At 32.7% G+C, this 25,553-nt stretch overlaps 1 protein-coding gene across 1 annotated transcript; it reads right to left on the bottom strand.

The window, feature by feature from the left end:
* Window positions 1-3,615: 3,615 nt before the first annotated feature.
* LOC132095553 (TRAF family member-associated NF-kappa-B activator-like) lies at window positions 3,616-24,378 on the bottom strand. Its single transcript, XM_059500663.1, has 8 exons — window positions 24,166-24,378; window positions 22,384-22,608; window positions 22,171-22,282; window positions 19,561-19,667; window positions 17,815-17,882; window positions 14,897-15,015; window positions 9,541-9,920; window positions 3,616-4,465 (listed from the first exon to the last, which is right to left on the bottom strand). The coding sequence occupies exons 2-8, from the start codon at window positions 22,480-22,482 to the stop codon at window positions 4,301-4,303; spliced, it is 1,050 nt and encodes a 349-aa protein (XP_059356646.1). The 5' UTR covers window positions 22,483-22,608; window positions 24,166-24,378; the 3' UTR covers window positions 3,616-4,300.
* Between the last annotated feature and the right edge of the window lie 1,175 nt (window positions 24,379-25,553).

A 25,553-nucleotide genomic window follows, 5' to 3' on the forward strand; every position in this document is an offset into this window, starting at 1 on the left:
TCCTCTTTTTTGGGGACTTTAATCCAAATACGCCGTGTAGCCTTGCTATATTGCAAGAAAGTGCGCAGATGAATGGAAGACCTGCTTTACTGCACATAATGGACGCGAGGTCTAGATCCTTTGAATAATCAATGATATTTCTGTCGACATTATGCTGTCAAAATTGAGTGAACAGCAAGGACAAAAAAAAGACTAAAAAAAAAAAAAACACATGGACCCAGACACTGTCAGTACAGCTTTCCTCTTCCAAATAACGAGCACTGACAACGTAATTATGTACCTGTCCACGACTCCAGAGAGAGAGAGAGAGAGAGAGAGAGAGAGAGAGAGAGAGAGAGAGAGAGAGAGAGAGAGATCATTAGGGAGAGACGAGTTCATATTTGCTGCCTTTTAGAATAAATTCATGCTTTGATGTGAGAGATGAGAATTTGAACGCTCTGTTTATCCAAGTTGGGTCGTGTATTATGCGCAACACATTGTGTGTTTTCGACATGCAATATTCAGCATTGCAAATAGAGCAAGAGCACGTCGCGTGCCTCGGTTGTTGTGTTGTTTTTGCAGTAGCAAAACAACGTGTAGTGCAAGACATTGCAAAATTATGCTTCATTGAAGCAAGAGGATTTATGGAGGACATGGATGAAAGAACATGTTTGTTATGACTTCCTATGTTATAGGCTACCTTAAAAAGTTTCGATCCTGATCGCTGATTAATCAGAGAAATTAATCACTAAGAAGTTCATATGGCTGATATGGGAAATAGCATACTAGGCCTAGACTATTCGTACTATTTTGTGCATATAAAGATATATATATAAAAAAAAAAAAAAGTTGGTATGCTAGTATTCTATTTTGCACAGAAGTAGGTTAAGCAATTTTCTTTGAATGTGCGAGACTTCCGGTTCATTAGCTGCTTTAGGTATCCTAAATATAACTAAGAATAAAGTGTAGTAGGCTATAAACAGTCAGTTTGCCCTACAAGCCATTATGTTTATGATTATGGTAACATATTACAATAATAACAAATAACATTTTGTAATATCAAGAAGCATAATAAAGGACGTAGCATAACCGGAAGTCTCGCATATTTCCGTTACAAATGGCCTCACGGCTCTTACTCGTAGCTATTTTTTCAGATACTGCTAGATTAAAATATTGAATTTGTTTAATAAAGTAACTCTCTAATATTAATTTAAAATATGTCAATGTGCTGTATTTTTAATCAAAGGAATGAAATTATGATTTTTTATTATGGTGTTTATAAATGATACCGTGAGAGTACATTAACTTTACTTTTTTATAATCCATATGTTTCAAGAATTTTACATTATTTATTATTTAATGTATTATTTAATAGAACAACAGTAATAATACTAATAATATGCAAATTGTTTAAAAATTGAAAAAAAGACAAAATACTAATTTTACATATTTTTAAGTTAGATCATTTTAATATTTAATACTAATATGTTAATGTATAATATTATATACGTTGTATTTTATAATAATAGTTTCACTTATTTTAAATGATCCCACAGCGAACTGCTTGAGAAATAATGCCTTAGTGACAAAATATAGATATTTTATGTTCATTTATTTATTTATTTGGCAACTAGCAGTAAATAGAGCTGTTCATTCATGACATCAATTTGTAGGCTGACCTGACCTGGATAAGTCATCATGGCTTCCTGGGTTTTCAAAAACAGCCTTCCTCAGATTAAAGCTGCTAAATAAGAACTACAACAGTTTTCAGATTTGCAAAGCATGCAAGCTCACATTCTTCTAAGCTGTAGTTCGCATTTAGAAACTTCTTAGCAAGATACATTTTATAAAAAATAAAATAAAAATAAAAACACCTTTGGTGATTTCAAAAATCACATATGGATGTGTATTATTTATGTTGCAGAACAAAACCTGAAAAAGATTGTTAACCACAGATCTTATTTTATTTCTAAGCCAAAAACCCAAAAGACTTGAAAAAACTGATTCTCTTTCAGGTTTTAGATCCACAAACTGAACAGCTCTAGAAGCAAGATAATGAACAGGAAGCTGGTCACGATCTCAAAATAAAACCTGCTTTGTGTTGTTGAATCACCCAGTCAGTGTTTATTTTGCGATGATGACCAGCTAGTTGTGCATTATCCCTCAAATCAATATTTTTAGGTAATCTTTTCTTCAGCGAATCAGCAAACCAGTCTGCCAGTGTGAAAAACAACAGCTAATAGTTCCTGTTCATCACACCAGCTCATCTATGCAGTGTGTGTGTGTGTGTGTAAGCAGGCTTTAATTTGAGGCGCTGCGAGGTCTTCACGGCACACATGTGCGACTACACACATTTCTGCTCAATGCATCGTCAATGGAATTAGTGAAAATTATTAAGTTTGTTTACAAGACTTCTAATTATCCACACACACACACACACACACACACACACACACACACACACACAGTCCAGTGCAGCATCAAGGACATGGTTTAAGATCCTTTAAGATTAAGTTTATGCATTTGTTAAGCTGGCATCAGATAATTATGGGGAAATAAAAGCTAAGATTAAACTGTTCAGCATGCATCCGTAGCTCGACTAGAGATAAGAGCTCAATATGAAGGATAGAATGCGTTAAATGCTATATCAGCAATGTAAAAAAAATATTGTGCAAATGAAATGCTAAATCTAATGATTTTAAGTTGGGTAGTAATAATAATAATAATAACAAAAGCAGTAATTATTATTATTATCAATAATAAAAATATTAATTATTATTATTAATAATAATAATAATAATATAACAATAATAAAATATATTCTTTTCAGCTATTGTGAAAAAGCATTGTTATAATTACACATTAATAATAAAAAATAATATAAATAATTGTTATTATTATTAATACTACTACAAAAAAAAGAATATCAGAAAATACATTTGCATATTTGTTGTACTTATACATTTAATAAAATGAACAACAACAACATTATTATAATAATAATAAAATGATCTAATTTTCTGCTAGTGATCAAATATTTTGTATTATCTTATAGGTATAATGTGATCGTATGAAAACAAAATGAGAGATTGTTTTTGTTATTTATTTAAGCAGCTAATTCGGTCTTTGCGTTAGAAAACATTCAGTTCATATTTCTCCATTCATCTCAGTGCTTTTCGCTCATGTTCATTGATGTGAATAAACCACATGGCCTTAAAACAGGCCTAACAGTGATCAGGCCGCAAAATAATGCATTATAATTCATAAGATAATTGTGCATGCAATCACAAATTGAGCTTATATTGGATACTGCGTGTAGAAACAAAGTTTCAATTAACCCGAAATACCTGTGCAGAAGTGCTTTCGTAAACCAGATGGTGTTTATCGTTGAAATAATTATCCAAGATTATTCTCATTCTGAACAGATTCCCTCATACAGGTGGTATGCATTAAAATTAAGTGATCAAATTAAAGCAATTAGGAGTCATAACTTCCACAACGTTTCAATGGAACATTTTTCCAGCGATCGCTAAATTTACCAGCTAAAACTAAAACAAGAGTGCTAAAAAAAAACAAATGCCCCAGCCTGACATTTGTCCTGAGGACCCAAGTTTTCAATTATATAGTGACTCTTAATGTGTGTCAGTGTGGTTTTATTGCATTCACTTTAAACAGAAATATTACAAAAATACGATATTACAACTTCGTTTGGAGGAAAGGATGCAGAAAATGATTCTTATTTAAAAAAGCTTTGCTACAGAAGACAAGCATTTGTGTAACTGGATTTCTGACTTAAAATCGCTTAAAATGGCTCCAGTGACGGTTTCACTTATTCCTGAACATTGCAATACAAATGTAACATATTCATAAACAGGTCTTGAAGCTGCCTGAAATCTGTAGAACTGTCAAATAAGTCTAGAAATTGATATTTGGTTTTTAATTTGACATAGCACAGATGAGAGCTGTGTTTTCTTTAGGTTGCATTGGAAGAAAAGTACAACGGTGAGATGTTTAGCTCACGTAAACAGCGTTTGCAACTCATCCTCTATCTTTTAGGTTGCCACATCAACTTAAATGGCTTTCAAAAGGAAGCACGTCTTTATTCTAGAGTCATCGGAACGCCTCCAAACTAATATGTGGCTAAAAAGATTAATTAAGACACAAACACCCTAAAATGAACCGTTTAAAGTTCTCCTAATTAAATAAAGGCTGTGCTCTCTTCATCGTGTCACTGATGGACGTGAGCAAATGTGTTCAGACGGGCAGCACGCTACTCAACAAAGCCATGAATAAAGGCTGCTTCAGTCCTTGCCTGTGTGTGTCAATCGCCAGCTTTGTTCTTGAAGTGTGAATTGAGGTGGCTATACATGTGATTCGGGGGTACATCATCCTCGCAAAAGGCACACTTCTCTCGGCTGTTCATCTGCTGTGTGTCTGTCCCCGGTGCCTGGGCGGACAGGTCCGGGAGGTCTGGAGTCCAAAAGAGCTGGACACAGACAAAGGACATTAGACAGCAATGAGGGCAACTATCCATTTGTTACTCTGGCATCAGATAATGATGGGCAAATAAAAGCCCAGATTAAACTATTCGGCATGCATCCGTAGCTCGACTAGAGAAACACACTCAAAGTGCAGGATAAAATATCTGAAGATGATATATGATATAAATAAATAAGTGTGCAAAAGAATTGCAAAAGATAATGGCTTTAGGTGGTATAGTTGTATAATAATAATAAAGAATCGTCAGCATATTATATATATATATATATATATAAACATACATACACACACACACACATTAAAATGATAAAATTATGAAGAAACAATAATGATACAATGTAATAACATTATTCAGCATGCATCAGTATCTAGACTACAGAAATATGCTAAAATTGCAGGATAAAATTCCCTGAGAATTATATAAAAAAATATTGTGCAATGAAATAGAGGCTAATGCCTTCCTGTGATGTAGGTGTGTAATAATAATAATAATAATAATAGTAAAAGTATACGTATACATACACTTTTGTTACTAATAATATACACACACACACACACATTTAGATATAAAATAATACTGAAAATGAAACACAAAAGCGAATACCTTTGCATGATGTAGTTGTGTAATAATAAAAATCATTTTTTATTTTAATTTACTTACATTTTTTTTTTTACATTTTTAATTTCTTCCATAATCTTCAGTGTATTTTATTTTCTATCTATCTATCTATCTATCTATCTATCTATCTATCTATCTATCTATCTATCGTTCTATCTATCTATCTATCTATCTATCTATCTATCGTTCTATCTATCTATCTATCTATCTATCTATCTATCTATCTATCTATCTATCTATCTATCTATCTATCTATCTATCTATCTATCGTTCTATCGTTCTATCGTTCTATCTATCTATCTATCTATCTATCTATCTATCGTTCTATCTATCTATCTATCTATCTAAATATAACATACAACGATGATAATAAATCATCAGATATTCTACAAGTGAAAAAAGCATTTTTTGTCATTCTGCACAGGCATATGATAAACAAAACCACTGTGTTCATAATCAGTCTGTTATCGTGTATTAAGGTCTGCCCGTGTGTCAACAATTAATTTAGCCATTTCTTTCAAAATGTCGGTTTTGCCAACACTATACATTTTTCCCTTGCTCTTAACAGACGAGCTCAGATATCTGCGATGCTTTTAAGATCAAAGACTGCAGAAAAGAACAGTCCGGAAACAAGTGTAATAGTACGACAACAACACAGAAGACGAGGTAATATGTGATTCACAGCTCTCTGTGGTCTTAGCACTTCCTAATTGACATCCTAAATGGAATAGCACCATATTCCTGTGCAGATGTGAGCCTTACACAATAGGTGTGAGTTTCGGCGTTCTCCGTATGGACAGGTAAAAACAATACGCTTCTTTTATGTATTCCTTATATGCGTTTAATTAGATTTCCTCTGCAATTTCACGTGCTGCAAATATGCAAAGTTTACACACAGAACGTCAAGAAACTGAAGGATTTGGGTCTTCAGGACAAACCAGGGACTCATACAGCTACAAACAGCTAAAACAGTCAATGATGCTCAAAGCAGCAACATTTGATGTCAAGAACCAAGAGCGTGGAAACATCTGAGCAGCATATTTGTAGAAATTCTAATTTTGTCCGGTGTAATAAATTCAAAATATATGTTGACCAATAATAATAATAATTCATTTTTAAATGTTAATAATAAAAATAATTATTACGATTATATTAACAATATTTTAATAATACATATTTAAAATATTAATAAGAATATTATAATAACAGACATTATAATTCTACATTAAAAAGTTCACAAGGAGTATATAAACTTGAGCAGAACTGTATATAATGTTTATCTTGTCAATTTTGCATGTATTATGCTTTTAAATAATTACATTTTATATTAATATTTTAAATATACTACCACTACTATTAACAATAACAATAATAATGGAAATAGTAATAATAATAAAAAAATATTTTATGATATTACTTATGATAAATATAAGTAATAAGTAATATTTAATGACAGTAATACATAATATTTTACATTTAAATAATCCCTTTTACATTCACCTATAATAATACCAATAATTAATACATAATCAATATTTTAAATTAACAATAAACATTTTATATTTAATAACAATAAATACAGTTTACATTTAATATATATATATATATATAATTATTATGTAAATAATTTTAATAATAATAAATTATGATCCCCGTCTATAAAAAAGTATGTACTTATTAAAGAATTACGCATAATAATGTTGCCAATTTTTGTGTAGTATAATAGTTTTTTGTTTGTTTGTTTGTTTTTGTAATATGTTTTAAAGATATTAACCTGTAGTGTAAATGTCTCTCCATATACACACTATAACCCAGTGAGCTGTCTTCTGTCTACATAGACAGCTGACTTTTAAGGGCTTTTCACTTAAATGGAACCTCACAAGTGACCAATGGTGAACACTCTGCAAACAGTAGGTAACAAATACCACACCAATATCACTTTACACATGAAGAGCACAGAAGGCATGATCAGTTTATTTTAATAGCTTGCTGTTAGCATTGCTAAACTAACTTCACAATGTCCCCTATAAAATAAGCATAAACATAAATAGCATACAAACACTGGGTAAAGCAGGTTAAGGTAGATTGAAGTCATTTTTATCAACACTTTTAGGTTTTGAATGAAATGCATTTAATGCTCATCACAATGCATTTTCAATAAACTTGAATAGCAAAGACATTATGCTTTCTTTTAGTAAAAATGGCAAAACCTATTGAAATTCAGCATTTTAAGGCATCATAAACGTGTGCCTTTTAAAAAAAAGATAAGCAGAATTACTGGTGACATTTTATACAGACTTCAATGCAGAGATGAATAATGATTTAAGGAACAAAAACTGAAAACAACAGAACAGAAAACTGGAATTTCTCCTAAAAACCAGCGACCAACATTTTCCATGGTAAACTTTCAGACTGACACCACTTCCTGTTGCATGAATCCTGTCTTTCCCCACACACTCTTATGAGGGGAAAAGTTCACCTGTCCAGTACTGTACTGTACTGTACAGTACTGAAATTATTAATGCAAAGTTGTCTGTACATACTGTAAATACGAGCTTGCACCTTACTACAGCACAGTGATCTCTCGTTTTTAAAAAGAACATTACTAGCCACTTTTTCCTTTTCATTCAAAACCAGTTCATTTGAAAAGGAGGCCTCAAAACACCAGAGCTGAAACTATGGCTTCTGCTCACAATTGACCCAAAATTAAAAACATTTTGTATTGAGTCCCTTCTAAAATATATTCTAAAATATCTTGTGGCAAAGTTGCATCTGTCCTTTGCGGACAATCTGCGATTAGCTCTTTGTTTTCCGTGTTATTTTAATATAACTGAACTAATATTATAGTTTTTGTTAATATTTACAATTAGATTAAATTTTTTTATATTTTCTGATTTTATTTAATAAAAAATATACGTATAATTTATTGTTGTAATTTTTTATTTAGTTTTTTCAATATGTTAATACAGTTTTTATTATTTATTTATTTAGTTTTAGTTTTTTTTACTACTTAAAATTAAATGAAAATGAGAAATATTACTGAAATAAAACATTTAATATTTTATTTTATTTCTGTCAAAAAAAAATTACTAACAAAGATTTATTTTATTCATTTTATTATTATTTATTATTTATTTTATTTATTTATTTTTTAGGTTACAGGTTTAGTTTTTTAATGCCATGCCAGGTATTTTTGTATTTTGTTTTTGGCTATTTTCATGGATTAAGAAAGAGATTAAGTTAAGTTAACTTAACTTAAGTTAAGATTTAAGATTTAAGACATATTTTTCCCCCAAAAAATGTAACATTTAATTTGGATGAACTTGATTAAAAACCTTTTCAGGGGTTCCAAGTCAAGATAAATCTTAATTATAACAGTACCTTCTGGTACTTATTGAAATGCATTCGTATTAAAAATGTAAAATTTTAACCAAAATCTCAGAGTGCTGTGTATTTCTGTTGTAAAGAATCGTGTCCTGTGCACTTCACATAAGGAACACTATTTATGTGTCACATGGATTAGCATTTGAAATGAGTCACTTCGAAGGCTCCGCTGTAGTTAGAATGCTGCCTAGGTAGTAAATATGAAGGCAGCTCACTAGGGTTTGGATTTTAAAATGCTCCCAAAAAAAAGTCTCTCTCTTTTATGAGTGGCATTAGCCAAATTCAATGTAATGTTTCCAAATTAAAACTTGACTGGGTGAGAAAATCTTAAAAATGACTGCGGTTACAGCAATTTTCTTAAGCAGATGGGTTGTATGTCTCTCATATTACTTAGATAACCGTCCTAAGTGTAGCATTGCATCACTTGCTCATCTGCAGTGAATGGGTGCCGTCAGAATGAGAGTCCAAACAGCTGATAAAAACATCACAAGTAATCCACACCACTTCAGTCCATCAGTTAATGTCTTGAGAAAAGCTGTGTTTATAAGAAACAAATTCATCAAGATGTCAAATCGTCTGAATCAGGAGAGAAATCTGCACAGATCAAGCAACGTTTACAAGCTCAAAACAGCTCTAAACAAATATGGGGATGGATTATGATGTGAGAGACAACAGGAGATTTATTATGCATTATAACAGATTATGGACTTTTATCCATAGCTTTAGCCAGAAGTAATAGCTTACAGTCAAAATGCCTTGATGGATTTGTTTATTAAAAACACACATCTTCTGTCTTCTCCAGATGTGAACCGATGGACTGGAGCGGTGTGGATTATTGTGATGTTTTTATCAGACTCTCATTCTGACGGCACCCATTAACTGCAGAGCATCCACTGATGAGACACTGATGCAATGCTACATTTCTCCAAATCTGATGAAGAAACAAACTCATCTACATCTTGGATGTAAATTATCAGCATATTTTGGGGGTGAACTTTTCCTTTAATAAAGTTACCAAGCAGCTTTCAACGCATCCTGTCTGTGAGACTTCATCTTACCTGTTGGGGTCCTCGTACATTTTCGTGTGATGCAGAAGATGCAGATGTGTGAGCGGACGAAGAGGGTGCGGGGTATGAGGGATAAGACTCCTCCCTCATCGTGTGCATGCTGTCTCCCAGGTCTGGCCTGTGCAGGGGCAGGTCCACCCGTTTTTCCGGCGTACTGTTGAGGAAGTCGTACTCATCGTCTGTGCTCGGGGGAAACTTCACACTCAGGCCTCTTAGGGAATCAAAAAACGGTTCATCTGGACCGACGCCGCATGACGCGAGGGATGTGGAGGTCGAAGAATCGACGACTTCTGACCTCAGCGGTGAGGAAAAAGGAGCCTCGGCCTGTTCTGCTGTGTCTTCAGTGCACTGGATGGGCATGGAAAACTGCTCTGGAAACAGACAGGAAATCAACAAAACCTTTATGCATTTAACCAACACCAGCGCTCGTATCATGAAAAATATATTTACCTTGATCTTTTGAACTAAAAGAGTAATGCAACACTTCTGTTTACCACAGCTACACAAAAGGTCCTGCTGAATTCATACTGTAAAAACTATTTTTGAAAGGTGCAAATAATACAAATAACAAAATACTATATGCTTTAAAATGTTATGCTTAATTCAATGCATTACTTGCCGATCTATTTGGGGGAAATACTAGCAATTTCTAATTGAGAACTGTTTCTATGCCTTTTTTAAAAAATGTAATAAAATAAAAATGCATATTAAAAGCAAGAACTAATCACTGCAGTTTTTGCCAAAGCTTTCCAGGAAAGTGGCATCAAATCTTTGGAAGAGTCTGTGAAATAATCAGTACACGTGGTGTCATAAACAAACACTTTTTTGATCATCACAAGCTGTAATAAGTCAAAGTCACATTGCACAGAAATGTTGGCTAAATGTACAAAATAATGCAAATGCATCAAGCAGGAACACAAATGGAAAAGGGCCTCATGTAATTTATGCAGAATAATCTCATTTTCCTTGCATTCAGAACCCGTATATAAACCGGCTGTGGTTTAATATTAAGACATCAAGCATTTTCTCTCATCAATCTCTCTCTTGATCATATATGTGTGTATATATATATATATATATATATATACATCAGTATGCAAAAGCAAAAGAAAGCAAAGCAGTGATATGCACACCATGTAACGCTGACTATTAATGAGGAACCGTGTCAATTTTAGCACCAAACAATGCAGTGAGAATTGCTCCACCATAACAACTGTGTCAGCCGCTGCCATTGCAAGGCAACACCGGCCAATTAAAATCAACTACAGCGCTTGACATTCAGCTTCCTGATCAAAGTCTGTGATCACACTGAGAAGGCAAGTGGACCTAGCATCAGATTCAGTTACTACATTCATAAATCACGCGCAGCAAAGCTGAGATCACTGTGAGGAGAGAGATTATTATATTACAACTATTTTTGAATTCTTTCTTCAGTGAAACAAAAAGATGTTTTGTGGAATCTCTGAGCTGCTCTTTTCCATATAACAAATGTGAATGGTGATATTTACTTTAAAGCTCCAGATAGCCAAAAAAAAGCACCATAAAAGTATGATATTCTGTAACCTTTCACTGTTATTTGTCTTTTTCTGCTTCGGCATTGTTCTAACTTCCGACTGCAAAAAGCATTTATTCTTGCATGCAGTGAAACAGACTGCAATGCATCAGTATTAAATATGCACAACTGCAAATTTGACAACTACAGAAGAGGAAACGTTCATATGGCTTAAGAAGACAGAAAATACAGCAAACAAGTCATACTGACTACTCTAATTTATTTATCACCCTCCTCTATCATTGTCTAGAAAACAGCAGCTCACACATTTTGCATAACATCTTTTGCAGAATAACTACTATACATATGTTTTAAAATGTCTAAAATCTAGTCAGGTATAGAGATCGACCGATATGGGTTTTTCTCTAGCCGATGCTGATGTCGATGTTTAGAGGTCAGGGTCAGCCGATGGCCGATATGTGTTGCCGATTTTTAGGGCCGATATCTTGACGTTTTCCCCTTCATTTGCATGCTAAAATGAAACACTAATAATAAGTGGATGCACAACATTTCTAAACTTATCATCATTTATTGAGCACTGACTTGAACCATCTCTCGAATCTTAATTTTGTGCACTGCACGGTATTAAAATAAAAAATGTATCCAAAGTTAACCAAACAAAATCAATAAACTGACCCAAGTATTAAATATATAAAACAGGTCATCTTCAAGTTTGTTTGAACATAAATGTAAACTTAAATATACATTTAAATAAATACAATTTTAAAAATAAAAATCTGAAAAATATAAAAAAATCAATATATAAAAAATAAATAACAGTAGTGCTGCAAACACACTAGCAACCAGCAACCTTTGTGTTTGGTATAAATGACACAGAACATCTAAAGTGCATTCTAATTTCAAACTTACATCGCAGTCTGTTCATTATTAAAATGAAGTACAGTCAACCAAACATTTAAAAGATTACACTGGTCAGTTTAAATAGACCATAGTATCGGTCCACTCTGCTGTTATGCCAAGGAGCTTTTTGCTCATGTGAAGAGGATGATCTTTCCATCTAGTTTACATTAAATAAATAAAAAATATTATAGTTTAACATTCAGATACATTGCGAATATGGAAACATTTGGATATGTGCAGAACGAGACGTGAGCAATAACCTCCAAATACATCTAGTCAAACCCGCGCTCGCTCGTCCTCGTATGGATCGGATCATTTTTCGGATCAGCAAAAAAAAAAAAAAAAAGGCCAAGACAAATAAACATACGTTTTGTCTTTTTTTATTAACATTAAATTATTAAATTAAAATATATGAAATCAACTTAAAGTGCACATAATATCTTCTTTTTAACATAATAGCCCGACTTCTCATCTCCCAGTGTGCTGTGATGAAGTGAGCAGTTATCGTCACAGAGCTCTCCGTCCCCCTGGACGTCCACTCGTCTGTCGTGAGCGCAACAGAGGATGCTCGGGATAGTTCATCCACAACTGTTTTCTTCTCCTGTTCATAAAGATCTGGCACAATCTTTTCACTCTAACCTCTTTCCTTCATCATTATATCTGACAGGGAATCCAAAATGAACCGGCCGTTCAAGCTCCTCCGTTCCTCCGCTCGCCATTACCACTGAGTGTGGACTAAACATGCGCAACTTTTTTTCTTCATAAATCAATCCGGGGGTCACGTGTGTGCCGAAACGAAGATATTGATCAATGATGATCCGTTGCACCACTACTATAGTGTGTCATTTGAAAACATTGCAGTTGCGTTTTAAAATACAACAAGCACCACGAAACCATTTAAAGAGACGCATTCAGCGGTCTCCTTGACGGGAAACAGTCAACAAAGTAAAATGATCTCCAACGTATGGCGCGCTCTCTTCATTTTATCAAATGATCATAATCACATCTATTCATTTTATAGTCCTACTACTAGCATTTTTTTCAGACTAAAACCCCTTTAATTCGGATGAGAAAGCTTTTTTTCCAAGTGGCTTTTGCACATAAAAATAATACCGCTGCAGACGCATTTTGCAGCATTAAAGTAATTAATTGATCATTCATTTAAACGACGATCGATCATGGAAATAATCGAATATTGACATCCCTAAATACAAATGAGTTGGATGGAAAACTGGTTATTGTCTGCATCAAACCATGCCTCCGAACAAATGTGATTCACGGTTCTGGGCAGCTCCAGCACAGCTGTCTCTCCGAGCACGTGCTGTCTGTGAAGAGGGGCGGAGTAACGTCAGAGACAGTTTACTTTGGTAACGTCACGCTGCAGTGTTTGTTAGAGCCGATATATCGGTCGACCTCTAGTCAGGTAGTTTGTTTATTTGTTCTCTTCTCAGAGTACTCAAAAGATTGGTGGTTATTATTTCAGTAATAACTAAACCGGTAACACTTTAGAATAATGGTCCATTAGTTAATGTTAGTTAACTACTTTAGTTAACATGATCAAAGGAAGAACAATCCTTCTACAGCATTTATTAATCTTAGTTGATGTTAATGCATTATTCAAATCAAAAGCTGTGCTTGTTAACTTGAACCTGAGAGGTGCCAATAAATCTGTTATTTTGACTGTTCTTGTATTGTGATGTAACCAAAAGGACTTTTCTTTTGTAAAACCAGAATTATAAAACCCCAGTGTTGTATGTGGTTGACAAGTGTAGCTTTTTTGGTCCTTAAATTGTTCTTATTTTACATGACAGAGTTTTATTAACCCGAACAAATTCCAACAGATTTCCATTGCATTTGAATTCATTTTACAAAAAAAATAAATAAATCCGCTCCCAGCCACTAGAATATGGAAATAATTTTTACTGTACCTTTTGATTACTCCTCAGTATTTTTGTCTTGTTTTCAAGTGCAAATGTCTGGAGATTGGTAAATCAAGATGCATTTATTTGAGACGCAAATCAACTTAATTCAAAAGTGCAAACTGTTTTTCATGCACTATTGACAGATATATCTAAAGAAGGGGCTGCAGATGCAAATTAGCTTTATACGTAGCTGACTCTAAACCAAAACACTTTTATTGTGCATTAGTTCATTTATTTATTACAGGGACAATCTAAACTAATATATATTAAAAAAAAAAATTTTTTTTTTTTTTTTTGTTTTTTTTTTTTTGCAGTGCATGCAACATCTAATGCTTTGACTTTGTTCATTTAAGGCTTTCTGACCTAATTCAAGAATTTTAAAACACTTGCATTGCGATTTCTGATATATTTAGGGTTTTCCAGAAGCCCTAACCCTGAGTATAAGCAATCTGTTATTATGAATGCTTTCTTTAGCAAACACCCCCTAATTAGGTTTAATATGTACTATATGGACTTTCCATGGGGCAAAAACACTGTCTTTTCCATCATGCAACAATGTCCAAAAATACATCTCACTGCCGTATTGTTTTCCAAGTGATTTCACCAAGGACATATAATTGTGTAATAGTGTGCTGCTTCAAAATAACATTTATCAAAGTGATAATTGAACATGCTTATCTGCTCAGTCTATTTTAATGCTGCGTGGAGGTCAGAGGTCATTGGAGCAAAAGGCCCTTACACCATGGCTTTGCTTCAAGTATTTCTGCTTTTAATTGTGGGAACGAACAAGCAATGAAATGTATAATTACTAGTATGCTGCATTACACTACTAACTATATAATTACTCATTTGTTGTGACATTTTGAAAGTAATTGTAACTCCAGTTTTTATTTTACCTAATTTAATTAGAATGGAAAGAAACAGACTTGGGTGGTGAGGTTGTATAACAGCTATAATTTAATAAAGCATATTAGTCTGAAATTTCAAATTAGGTTCTAAAACATGACTTTACCATTAGCGGTCTCATTCCCTTTGTGGATTTGCTTCAGGTGATCTTTCTGCTTTCTGGTTAAAGTCTGAATCCTCTGGAAAGTCCCCTGGATTTCTTGCCAAGTGTCCAGTGCATTCTCACTAATCCAAAGAGAAACAGAAAGCAAATGTCTGATGGGCTCTTTCAAAATGATACTGATCTAAAAACAACAACATCAGTGTTGATATTAGAAAAGAGAGAAAGAGAGAGAGAGAGAGAGAGAGAAAAAAAACACTTTTATCCAGAATATCTAATGACTCAGACTCCACCGGGAAACTTTTTTACTTGTGCCAAAATACAAACTTTAAAAAGTAAACTCTTTTTATTTATTTTTTGGGGAACAGTTTTATACATGTAAATTGGATTTTTGAAGTTTATAAATAATAATAATAATAATAATAAAAATAATTATAAAGCAATAAAGCATCTTAGGCCAGGGCCGGTTCTAGACATTAGGGGATAATCTTTTTATTTATTCAACATTTAATTTTACATTTTGTAAATTTGTACTTATACAGTACAAAAATTTAGAACTATTTTACATTTTTTTGCACATCAAGCCTGGAATTAGTTTATTTGATCACAAATAGAGAAAAAGAAAACCCAATAATATTGTAAAATATGATTACAATTTAAAATAATAGTTTTCTATTTTAGTATACTTTAAAATATATGAACTGAATTTCCATCAGGCATTGCTCCAGTATTCGGTGTCACGTGATCCTACATAAATCACTGTAATATGCTGATTTATTATCAATGATAGAAACAGTGCTCAATGTTTATTTTATAACCTGTGATACTCTTCTCAGGATATTTTGATTATTAAAGATATAAATCTTTTAGAACAATATAAGTCCTTACTATCACTTGTTATCAGTTTAACACATCCTTGCTGAATATTATTGCTTTTTTTCTGTATTTCTGATCAAATAAATGCAGGTTTGATGAGCATAAAAAATTTCTTTCAAAAACATTAAGCATAGTAATGTGTACAAACGTTTGACCCGTCCTGTATGTACATATTAATATCTAAGGTAATCTTAATTGATGAAGATGTTATTGTTGTTATTATTATTTTGCTGTTTTATTTATTAGTGATTAATTTTAATCACAGTTACACTTCAGTAGATGAACAGAAGTGCTTTTATCATTTTTTTCCAAGTTTGGTATGAGCAAGATTTCCTGCTCCCATTAAATCAATATTGACTACAGATATTGTCATATTATTAATATCAACAATATAATATTATGTATTGCACATATTGCCATATATATGACATATACACTTCCGTTCACAAGTTTGGCATCAGTAAGACTTGTAATGTTTTTTTTAAAGAAGCCTCTTATACTCACCAGGGCTGCATTTATTTGATCAAAAATACAGAAAAATGAACAGTAATATTGCAAAATGTTATAACAGTATTACATTTTATTTATATTTTAACATATTTTAAAATATTATTTATTCCTGTGATGCAAAGCTGAATTTTCAGCATCATTACTCCAGTATAAAGTGTCACACGATCCTTCAAAAATTATTTTAATATGCTGATTTATTATTACAATTATCAACGCTGGCAACAGTTGTGCTGCCAAATATTTTTTGGGAGCTTGTGATACTTTTTTCAGGATTCTTAGATTTTTATTTTTTTTTAAAGAACGGCATTTATTCAAAATATTTTTTTTTTTTTTTTTACAATATGAACAAATATTTTCACCCACCACCACCACAAAAAAAAAAAAATAAAAATAAAAATTATTCTGAGGATCATTTTACCGCCATATTTTACAGGGTACCTATTGTGCAAAATTCACTTTTACATGTTGTTTGAACATAAATGTGTGTTGGCAGTGTTTGTACACAACCACCCTATAAGGATACAAATCCACCTGCTCCTTTTTTAATATATAAATCTCTATAAATCATGAGCAGTGTCTCAGAGCTTACTGATCACAGAATCTGTAAAGTGTGACATCACACTTCACAAGCCCCGCCCACAAGTTGACTGACAGCCGTGACTCCGCCCTGAGAGAGCCATGTTTATCTCCACGCCAGAGCATTTAAAAGCAGCATTCAAGTAAGAAATGTCTTCTTATTAGAGCTTTAGAAGCTGTTCAGTCCAGTATTTTCTTGTTTGGGTCATATTTACAGTATAGTCTCAAAAAGCGGCCAGTATAGGTACTGTATATTATGCTGCTGTCACTTAATACACCGATCTAATATAGACATTGGATTTCTTTCCCAGCTGTTTAACTTCACAGACATAACCGACTGTGTTTTTGTAACTTAAGCGTGTTTTTAACATAAACTTGGTTGTAAAAAGAGATCTTTTAGTACTCACATTAGTGTCACAGCCACTCTATGTTTTGGATGTGTGTGTCCAGAAAAACATATATCAGAAATTTAAACTGATATGGCTTTAAAACGCGTGATTTCAGCACGATATACATATTAATCAAAACCAAACAGATGTTTTTTTTGGCAGAGATATAGGATATTTCAGTGACATTTTCCCCTAGTTAACTTCAACCAAAAAAAGTCATAAACCATCAAGTTTAACTTCTCTCCTTCTAAATGTCATATAACATGACATTTACAAACATGTAGACATGACCCCAGATCAGTGGAAAGGCAGAAGTATTTAATGAGCACGGGGCATCAGGGGGGTTTTTACTGGATCAGTTTTGCTCTTTCCTTTAATGTTATTTAGACATTATACAAGACATACTCTGCAGGAACAATACTGACCTGCTAATTCCAATAAACAAACTCCTCCGAGCTGTTAATCAGTTGTTTTAGTTCAAGATTAAACCTTTTGTGCGGGTGCCCATGGGACTGGAGTGTAAAATTCTTCATTAAAAATTGATTTTTTTTTAAAGCGATATGATTTATGTACCTTTTCATCTCGCAGGCAGCAGATATTGTATGCGGAAGCATCCTGGAAAACTCTGTGGGTTCGTTTATCTGCACAAGAACAAAAAGATGCACAGAATGACAAAACGGTTTCCAAACATTAATTCTAAATATACTACAGTATGTTCAAAAACACACACACACACGCACACATATACACTCAAAAACATTTATTATCTTTAAAATGTCTACATTAAAATACATATATATATTCATTTTACTAATTAAAATTAAGCCTATTTTTAAGGCCATTATGATTTTGTGACATTATTTTTCTTTGTTTGTTTTCCCATCACATCAGCAAAGGCTATGTTCATGGCAAACTAAAAAAATATTTAAAATTGTCTTAATAACAGTACTTTAATGAATTGTATACAATAACTTTACAGTAATCTTTTAAAAAAAAATTAATAAATAACATTCCCCCCATCCCCCAAATAACCATAATGGATTTTTTTTGTCAATTTATATATATATATATATATATATATATATATATATATATATATATATATATATATATATATATATATATATATATATATATATATATATATGAAAAAAATTAATTAAAATACAAATTATATATTATATATATTTTTTTTTTTACTGTAATGCAGTAACATAATAAATATCTACATTATTATATCAATTTTTTATATTACAATAATTCCTTAAATAATACATTATAATATATTACAAATGACATGTATATATATATATATATATATATATATATATATATATATATATATATATATATATATATATATATATATATATATATAAATAACCATCAAGTAAAAGCAAAACAACAAATTCTACCATGATATATAGATATTTTACAATTCATAAACAAAAAAAAATGTTTTTCAGTTTTAAGAGAACTGGGTGGATAATATGTGCTTAATTGTTGTGAAAATAATGTCTCAACCAAAAGAGTTTTGTATGACTCAACTAGCAGAAATACTTCTAAAAAGACCATTAATAAGCTCCAAAGTCTGTACAAGTTCACAAAAAAACTTCTTGCTTCCTTAATTATGGCGTCTTTGAATGCATTTGCTATAGAATAGCATGCATTGTTACATTTACAGGTCAAGCTCACTACAGATCTTGAATGGAGGCCATTATCTACCCAAGATTAAGTTCAGGAAAAGGATAAAGTAGCCATTTCAAACTGTTATGTCTATATCTTTCAAAAACAGTCATCTAAAAAAAAAAAGTGACACCTCCTTTCATAAGAGAGAGCTCAACTCCACTGTTGTGCTCTAGTGCCCCCTGTGGGTTACAACGTGCATAGATTAAAACAATTGAGAAGAATTATCACACTGGATTCAATTAGAGAAACATTCTCACTATGGACAGATAGCGATGAAAAATGATATCAAACTGTGAAGAGAGAGAACTACATCTTTTTCACACATTTCTCACAACTTAACCCTCGAGTGAACTGTGCATAACTAGCAAAGCACGGCAAACTCAGCTATTAGGTTTGTCTGTGCTTACAGGCGGGTAACGATGATAACACAATATAAAGGCTGGGAGGTCCGAGGTCACGGTCCATTCGGAACAATTACATCACAACCAAAAGTGCATTTGCACAATAACTGGAAAAAGAAAGTGGGTGCATGCATTTGGACAAAGTGTAGCAAGTCACCGAGAGGAAATGCAAAACTCTGAAATCAAACATTGGCCAGAGTCACATCTCTTTATAAGATAAATCACCCACCAGGAAATGGTTAGTCCTGTGGGAACTGCATGGGAGGTCAGAGCGATGATCGCTTGGTGACAAGGTTTCTGCTTCCTGTTTTCTGTACGCAGGCTCACAGACCTCCCCTGAAAAAATACAAAAAAAGCATGGTTATCACAGTCAAATCAACAATAACAAGAGTAGTATATACTTATTTAATGCCACGTCAGCATCTAAGGCTATTTTCACGGAAAAAACAAAATAAAAACAAACAAGTTACATCCCACAAGATTTTTATCTTTAACATATGATACACTTTTTCTGCCAAAATGATAGTAAATAACTCTTTAAAGCGGGTTCACTTCATAAATAGTTTTCTACATACATTAAAAGCTGGACGGTGCAATATACTGTGTTTGACAGAAAGGGGAATCTTGCAGAACATGCATCGAGTAGGATCTTCACCTTTAAGCAAAAATGCATGACTCAGTCTTGGCCCATGCGACATCTGCTAAATGCCACTTGATCAAATCTAGTTTTAAAAGAAATTGATGCATTTCATGTAGCCTAATTTATTACTTGTACATCTGTACACTCTTCTTTCTACTTATTTAATATATAACGATTAATAATAGATCCCATCTCTGAGGGATGTGTTTACTTCCTGATTAAAAGCCTCCTTGGTAGCAGCATCAGCTCATTTCCTGAAAGCCCAACATGGCCTTGAACCCAGCAAAAAATACTACTATCTATCAAAGGGTGATCAGTTTATAAAGAGTGCGTTACTTGAACGCATGACTTAGAATCCTTTTCTTGTGCATTTTTTTAATATTTTCAAAGCAAAGCACGTGTTTTAGCTGTGAAAACTGAACACTCTTTCGAAATACGAATTGCATAACATTGCTGTCCAGTCACCATTGCTGCAGTTACACCATTTTCCACCTTCGAACCATCTGTAAATATAGGTGAGTGTAAAGGAAATTGACTCTTTATGCCCAAATACTGCTGTCTGTATACATTAGAATGAGTCACTCTTTTCTTCTGATGACCTGAATCCATGTTTAATTTCCAACAGTAACAAGAACACTCATCACATCGAAGCATGCATGTGATCGGTAGCCTCGGTGTACTTTGACAGCTAAGATAACATTTGACTCTCACACTAAGCATACTATCACATGTAATGATCTGATATGTGCATTAAAAATACGTCATTTTCATATGCATTATGCAGTTTGTTCAATTGTCGGATGCTTTTTATCTTAGTTTATACAGCAAATTAGTTATTTTTTGTACAATTTATAAATAAAACAAAGACATTAATTGGCATGCCATGCAAAACACAATCAAATTTAATCATGCCTTATTAAAATGTGCCAAACAAAATGAATGCTAATAAAAGTATTTTATTTTTAGAAATGCATTTTATATTTATACATTAAATAAATGTGTATGTATAAAAAAAAAATAATAATAATTATATATATATATATATACATAAAATATATATAAAAGTTTGGAAACACTCAAAAATATTTATTTATGAAGGTTTCTATGTAAACTTTTTGATCTAAAGGCTTCTGCTTAAACACCTGAAGTTTATTGTGTAGATAAAAATAAACTGTGTCTAAAAAAAAAAACCAAGTAAAAAACACCTCATAAAGTTTCTCTGTCCAATGAATCTAGACAAAGGGAATCAATTTTGAAGAAGTTTGAGCATCAGATAGTTCCCATATTTACATTTGTGTTACTTAACAGTTTAAACGACTTATCTATTATATGAAAATGTGGAAATAGTCATAATAAACATACGAGATGTGTGTACCGCCTCGTTGGTTGATTTACAGACAGTCTTATCTTAGTATTTATAGCGTATACTAGGCAAACCATTTAGTTTTGAGTTATTTATATTAATTTATTAATTATTGTATCCCATCTCAGAACCAAAGGCTATAATTAAGATTTAAAATAGTCTTAATAACAATACTTCAAATTAATTGTATACAATAATTATTTTTTCAAATATAATCAATGATAATACACATAAAAACAATTATATACAATACAAACTTAAAAAAAGAAAAGTTCATTAATGTATTATTAAGTAAAAACCTAGTCTTTACTTGATTTCCTCATTTTAAAGCAGGGCACTCTAATAAAATGTTTTACAGTCAGGGAAGACTTACACAAATCAATAAAGGCAATAAAACACAAAAACTAGTCATAAAGGTCCATTTTTCGAGATTTAGTTTTATGCATCATCCAAAAGCTGAATATATAAGCTCTCCATTGATGCATGGTTATGTTATGATAGGACAATATTTGTCTGAGATGCATCTATTTGTAAATCTGGAATCTGAGGGTGCAAAAAAATCTAAATATTGAGAAAATCCCCTTTAAAGTTGTTCAAATGAAGTTCTTAGCAATGCATATTACCAATCAAAAATTAAGTTTTGATATATTTACGGTAGGAAATTTACCAAATATGGTCATGGACCATGATCTTTACTTAATATCCTTATGATTCTGGCATAATAGAAAAATCGATACTTTTGACCCATACAATGTTTTTTTTGGCTATTGCTACAAATATTCCCCAGCGAGTTAAGACTGCTTTTGTGTCTTTTAGTTCTGAATGTAATTTCCAACCTGCTGCATGTTTACGCAGGGAGTTGAGCTCAGTTTTAAGATGTGAGATGGTCTTCGCCTGCTCCTCTATCTGTCTCTCCAGCTGGTGAGTGTGTCGCTGATACTGCTCGGTCTGCAAAAGCAATAGGTTAGTGTTTGCACACTCTCACACACAGCAGAGCGATTTAAATACAACGCTTCTGATGGAACCAACCGATCCTTCACAAACAGCACCTTGTGCTGAAGCTCCTTTCTGGCCAACTCTTTCTCGATGGACGCGTTGCGGTACGCTTCGAAGGCTTTGTTGAGCTGCTCACTAATGGTCCTGTCCATTCCGGGGCCTTCAGTAACATCCCGAACAGGGCGGTCCCGGGCCCTAGTCCCAGGCACACACAAACACTTACACACCCCTTCTTTAACTCAGAGGAGCGAGATTAGCACTGCACCTGTCAGTGACGGCTACAAACACACACAAGCTTCATCAACACACAGAGACACTAAAAGCATAAAATCCCAGTTCAAAATCTCACGCAATGCACACATTACATGAATGCACCTGGTCTACATGACTGCTCCAGTCAGTGTAAATATTATCATTTACTATAATATTAAATTGCAAATCATTGTAGATCTCCGTTAATGTAACACACCTTGGCTGTGGGGTAAGTTGTCACAATGGGAACTTGATATTTAACATCCAATCGTAAGCTTTTCTTACCCATTTTTTTTTTATCTCAAAAAAGCATGTAACATGCAAAAACAAATGTATTTTATTTAAACACATTTACACTTATGAATGCACTACATGCATTATATTTTTCTTTCAATCTTTTAATTGCACAGCTAGTCAGAAGTTTAACAAGTGTGTTTAAACTCGTTGACCTAAAGGGTTTTGGATGAACGCTTGAAATTTATTTTGTGGACATTAAAGAATTGTGTCAAAATATAACATTTAAAAAAAATATGTAAAATAACTAGTGCATAGCTTTACTTTGTAAAAATTCAATTTGTCCTCTTTTCTATCTTCTTTTTAAAATTCACACTGGCTTTGGTGAAGAATAAACTATTTTTTGTATTTTTTTTTTTTTTTTGCATATTTTAAGTAACATTCAATAACATGTTAGATTCAGTTTAAGTTTAGTATAGTCTTGCCAAACACTGCAGAGATGGAAAGAAATGTCAAACATGACTTGGCTTAATCACTTATAAATGCATGAGGAATCATTTGAAATGCCTAAATGAATTTGTTTAAAATAAACTTTAATATCTGTCTCTACAGCGAGGCCGGGGCTAATTGTCACGTTTATTTTAAGTTTGCTTCTTCAAGCCAATGTCTATAAAGATTCAGCCCTTAAAGTCTTATCTACAAAAACATATTGAACATTATTTCCACCATTATTACCCAGGACAAAACATTCAGCTCATTTGACACACACATATTGGCTATATGGGGCAAGTTGTCCCAAAGGGAACTTGACATTTAAGACACTATTGTAAGCTTTCCACACATAAAATTATTCTTTAAAATGCGGAAATGTAACAGGCAACATGCCACAATGACACACCATTGCTTTAGCCATATAAAATCCCAATATATCTGCCCTAATCTGACTGATTTATACAAAATACTTTGAGTTCAAACTCATTTTTCTTGTCTATTGTGCTCACTTGTTAGCCAACAGATGAGAAAGTGATGATCACTTAAACCAAGCATTTGTATAACTGGAGTTTTGACTTAAAATTTATATATAGACCTTGTGACAACTAGCCCCGGCGTAGATACCAATGGTGTGCATCAAAACAAAGTTTTCCAGTAAGCTTGAACACTTTCAGTTTTAGTAAAACAAGTCAGAAACAGAAATATAACAGCTAACACAATCACACTTCCTAATGACAGACACCCTGGGGCGTTTTCGAGCAACTAAAAGTAAAAACATGCTCATATCTGAACATCATCATATCACAGTGAGTGAATGGAGTAAGTGCACTCATTAGTGTGCAGCACTGGCGTCTTACCTTCACTCCGAAACAGACCAGACGCATAAAGCTGAGCGCAGTCTGGACATCGCGACGCTGCTACACGTATATCTACGCGTTCAACGAGAGGAAACGAACTATTTCGTACAACTGAACATTTTGTATCTTTTACAATGAGCTGGAACTTCCCTCGGGGAATCCCCGCGCGCCTTCGACTTCCGCCTGCAGCCGCTCCAGCCAATCAGCGGCGAGCGTGCGTCTGTGCCTGTGTTTGCGCGCATTTGGCTTGTTATAAATATCTCTGTGCTTGTGCATCCAGTCTGATCTGTTGTAACACACAATAGCATATTCATTGTTGGCATCCATGATGTGTTAGCACTGTTTGGACATTACAAATGTTCAACAGTGGACATGAAATTAATATTATTTTTAGTGTGTAATTTGCACTTTTTACTCAGAGGTCAAATGTAGGCCTATTTTTTTTCTTTCTTGTGATGTCCCTCAAAGTTGTTAGTATGAAACATGTCTTTAACAACGAATAGGCTATCCAATGCCAGGAACACATAAACAAAATTTACAGTCAATTTATTGTATTAATATATAATTTATGTTCTTTTGTCATGAAGATGCTTTTTGGACTTTGCACATGCTTGTATATCCCAGTTTGCATTGCTTGCATATGTTTTTATAAATGCATATTTTAATGAGAAGATTAATTAAAACAGCACTCTATTTATTCTATAAATATCTCTGTATACTATCTATCTATCTATCTATCTATCTATCTATCTATCTATCTATCTATCTATCTATCTATCTATCTATCTATCTATCTATCTGTATGTATGTATATGTGTGTATATATATATATATATATATATATATATATATATCTGTATGTATGTATATGTGTATGTATATATATATATATATATATATATATATATATATATAGTTAAATATTTAAACTTATTTGCCACAGCAAATGTTTGTTATTTTCATTTAATTTACCATGATGGACTAAAATGACTAGAATAAAATAAAATAAAAAGATATTGTTTTTTTTATTTAGTAAAACTAAATTAAAATGAAAACATAAAAGAGATAAATAAAACCTAATTAAAAATAGTAATAAAAACAGTACTGTACAGGCTACTGAAATAAACTATATGTTGCTTAAAATCCTGTGTAACTTATTTAAAGTTCTATATCATTTATCACTTTCACGCTTTTAACATGAAATATTCCATCAAAATCAACAAAAGTGTCAAAACGACATCATCATCCTGTCAGGAAGGGAACTTATTAAGTACAAATAGATGTAAACTATCTGTTATTTTCTTGATTTTTTTCAGTAGGAGGCGATTTAAAAAAAAAAAAAAGTCAAAAGATCTGAAAGCACAATTATGTCACAACATACTGCATAT

This window comes from Carassius carassius, chromosome 19 (genome assembly GCF_963082965.1).
Source record: "Carassius carassius chromosome 19, fCarCar2.1, whole genome shotgun sequence".
NCBI lineage: Eukaryota > Metazoa > Chordata > Actinopteri > Cypriniformes > Cyprinidae > Carassius > Carassius carassius.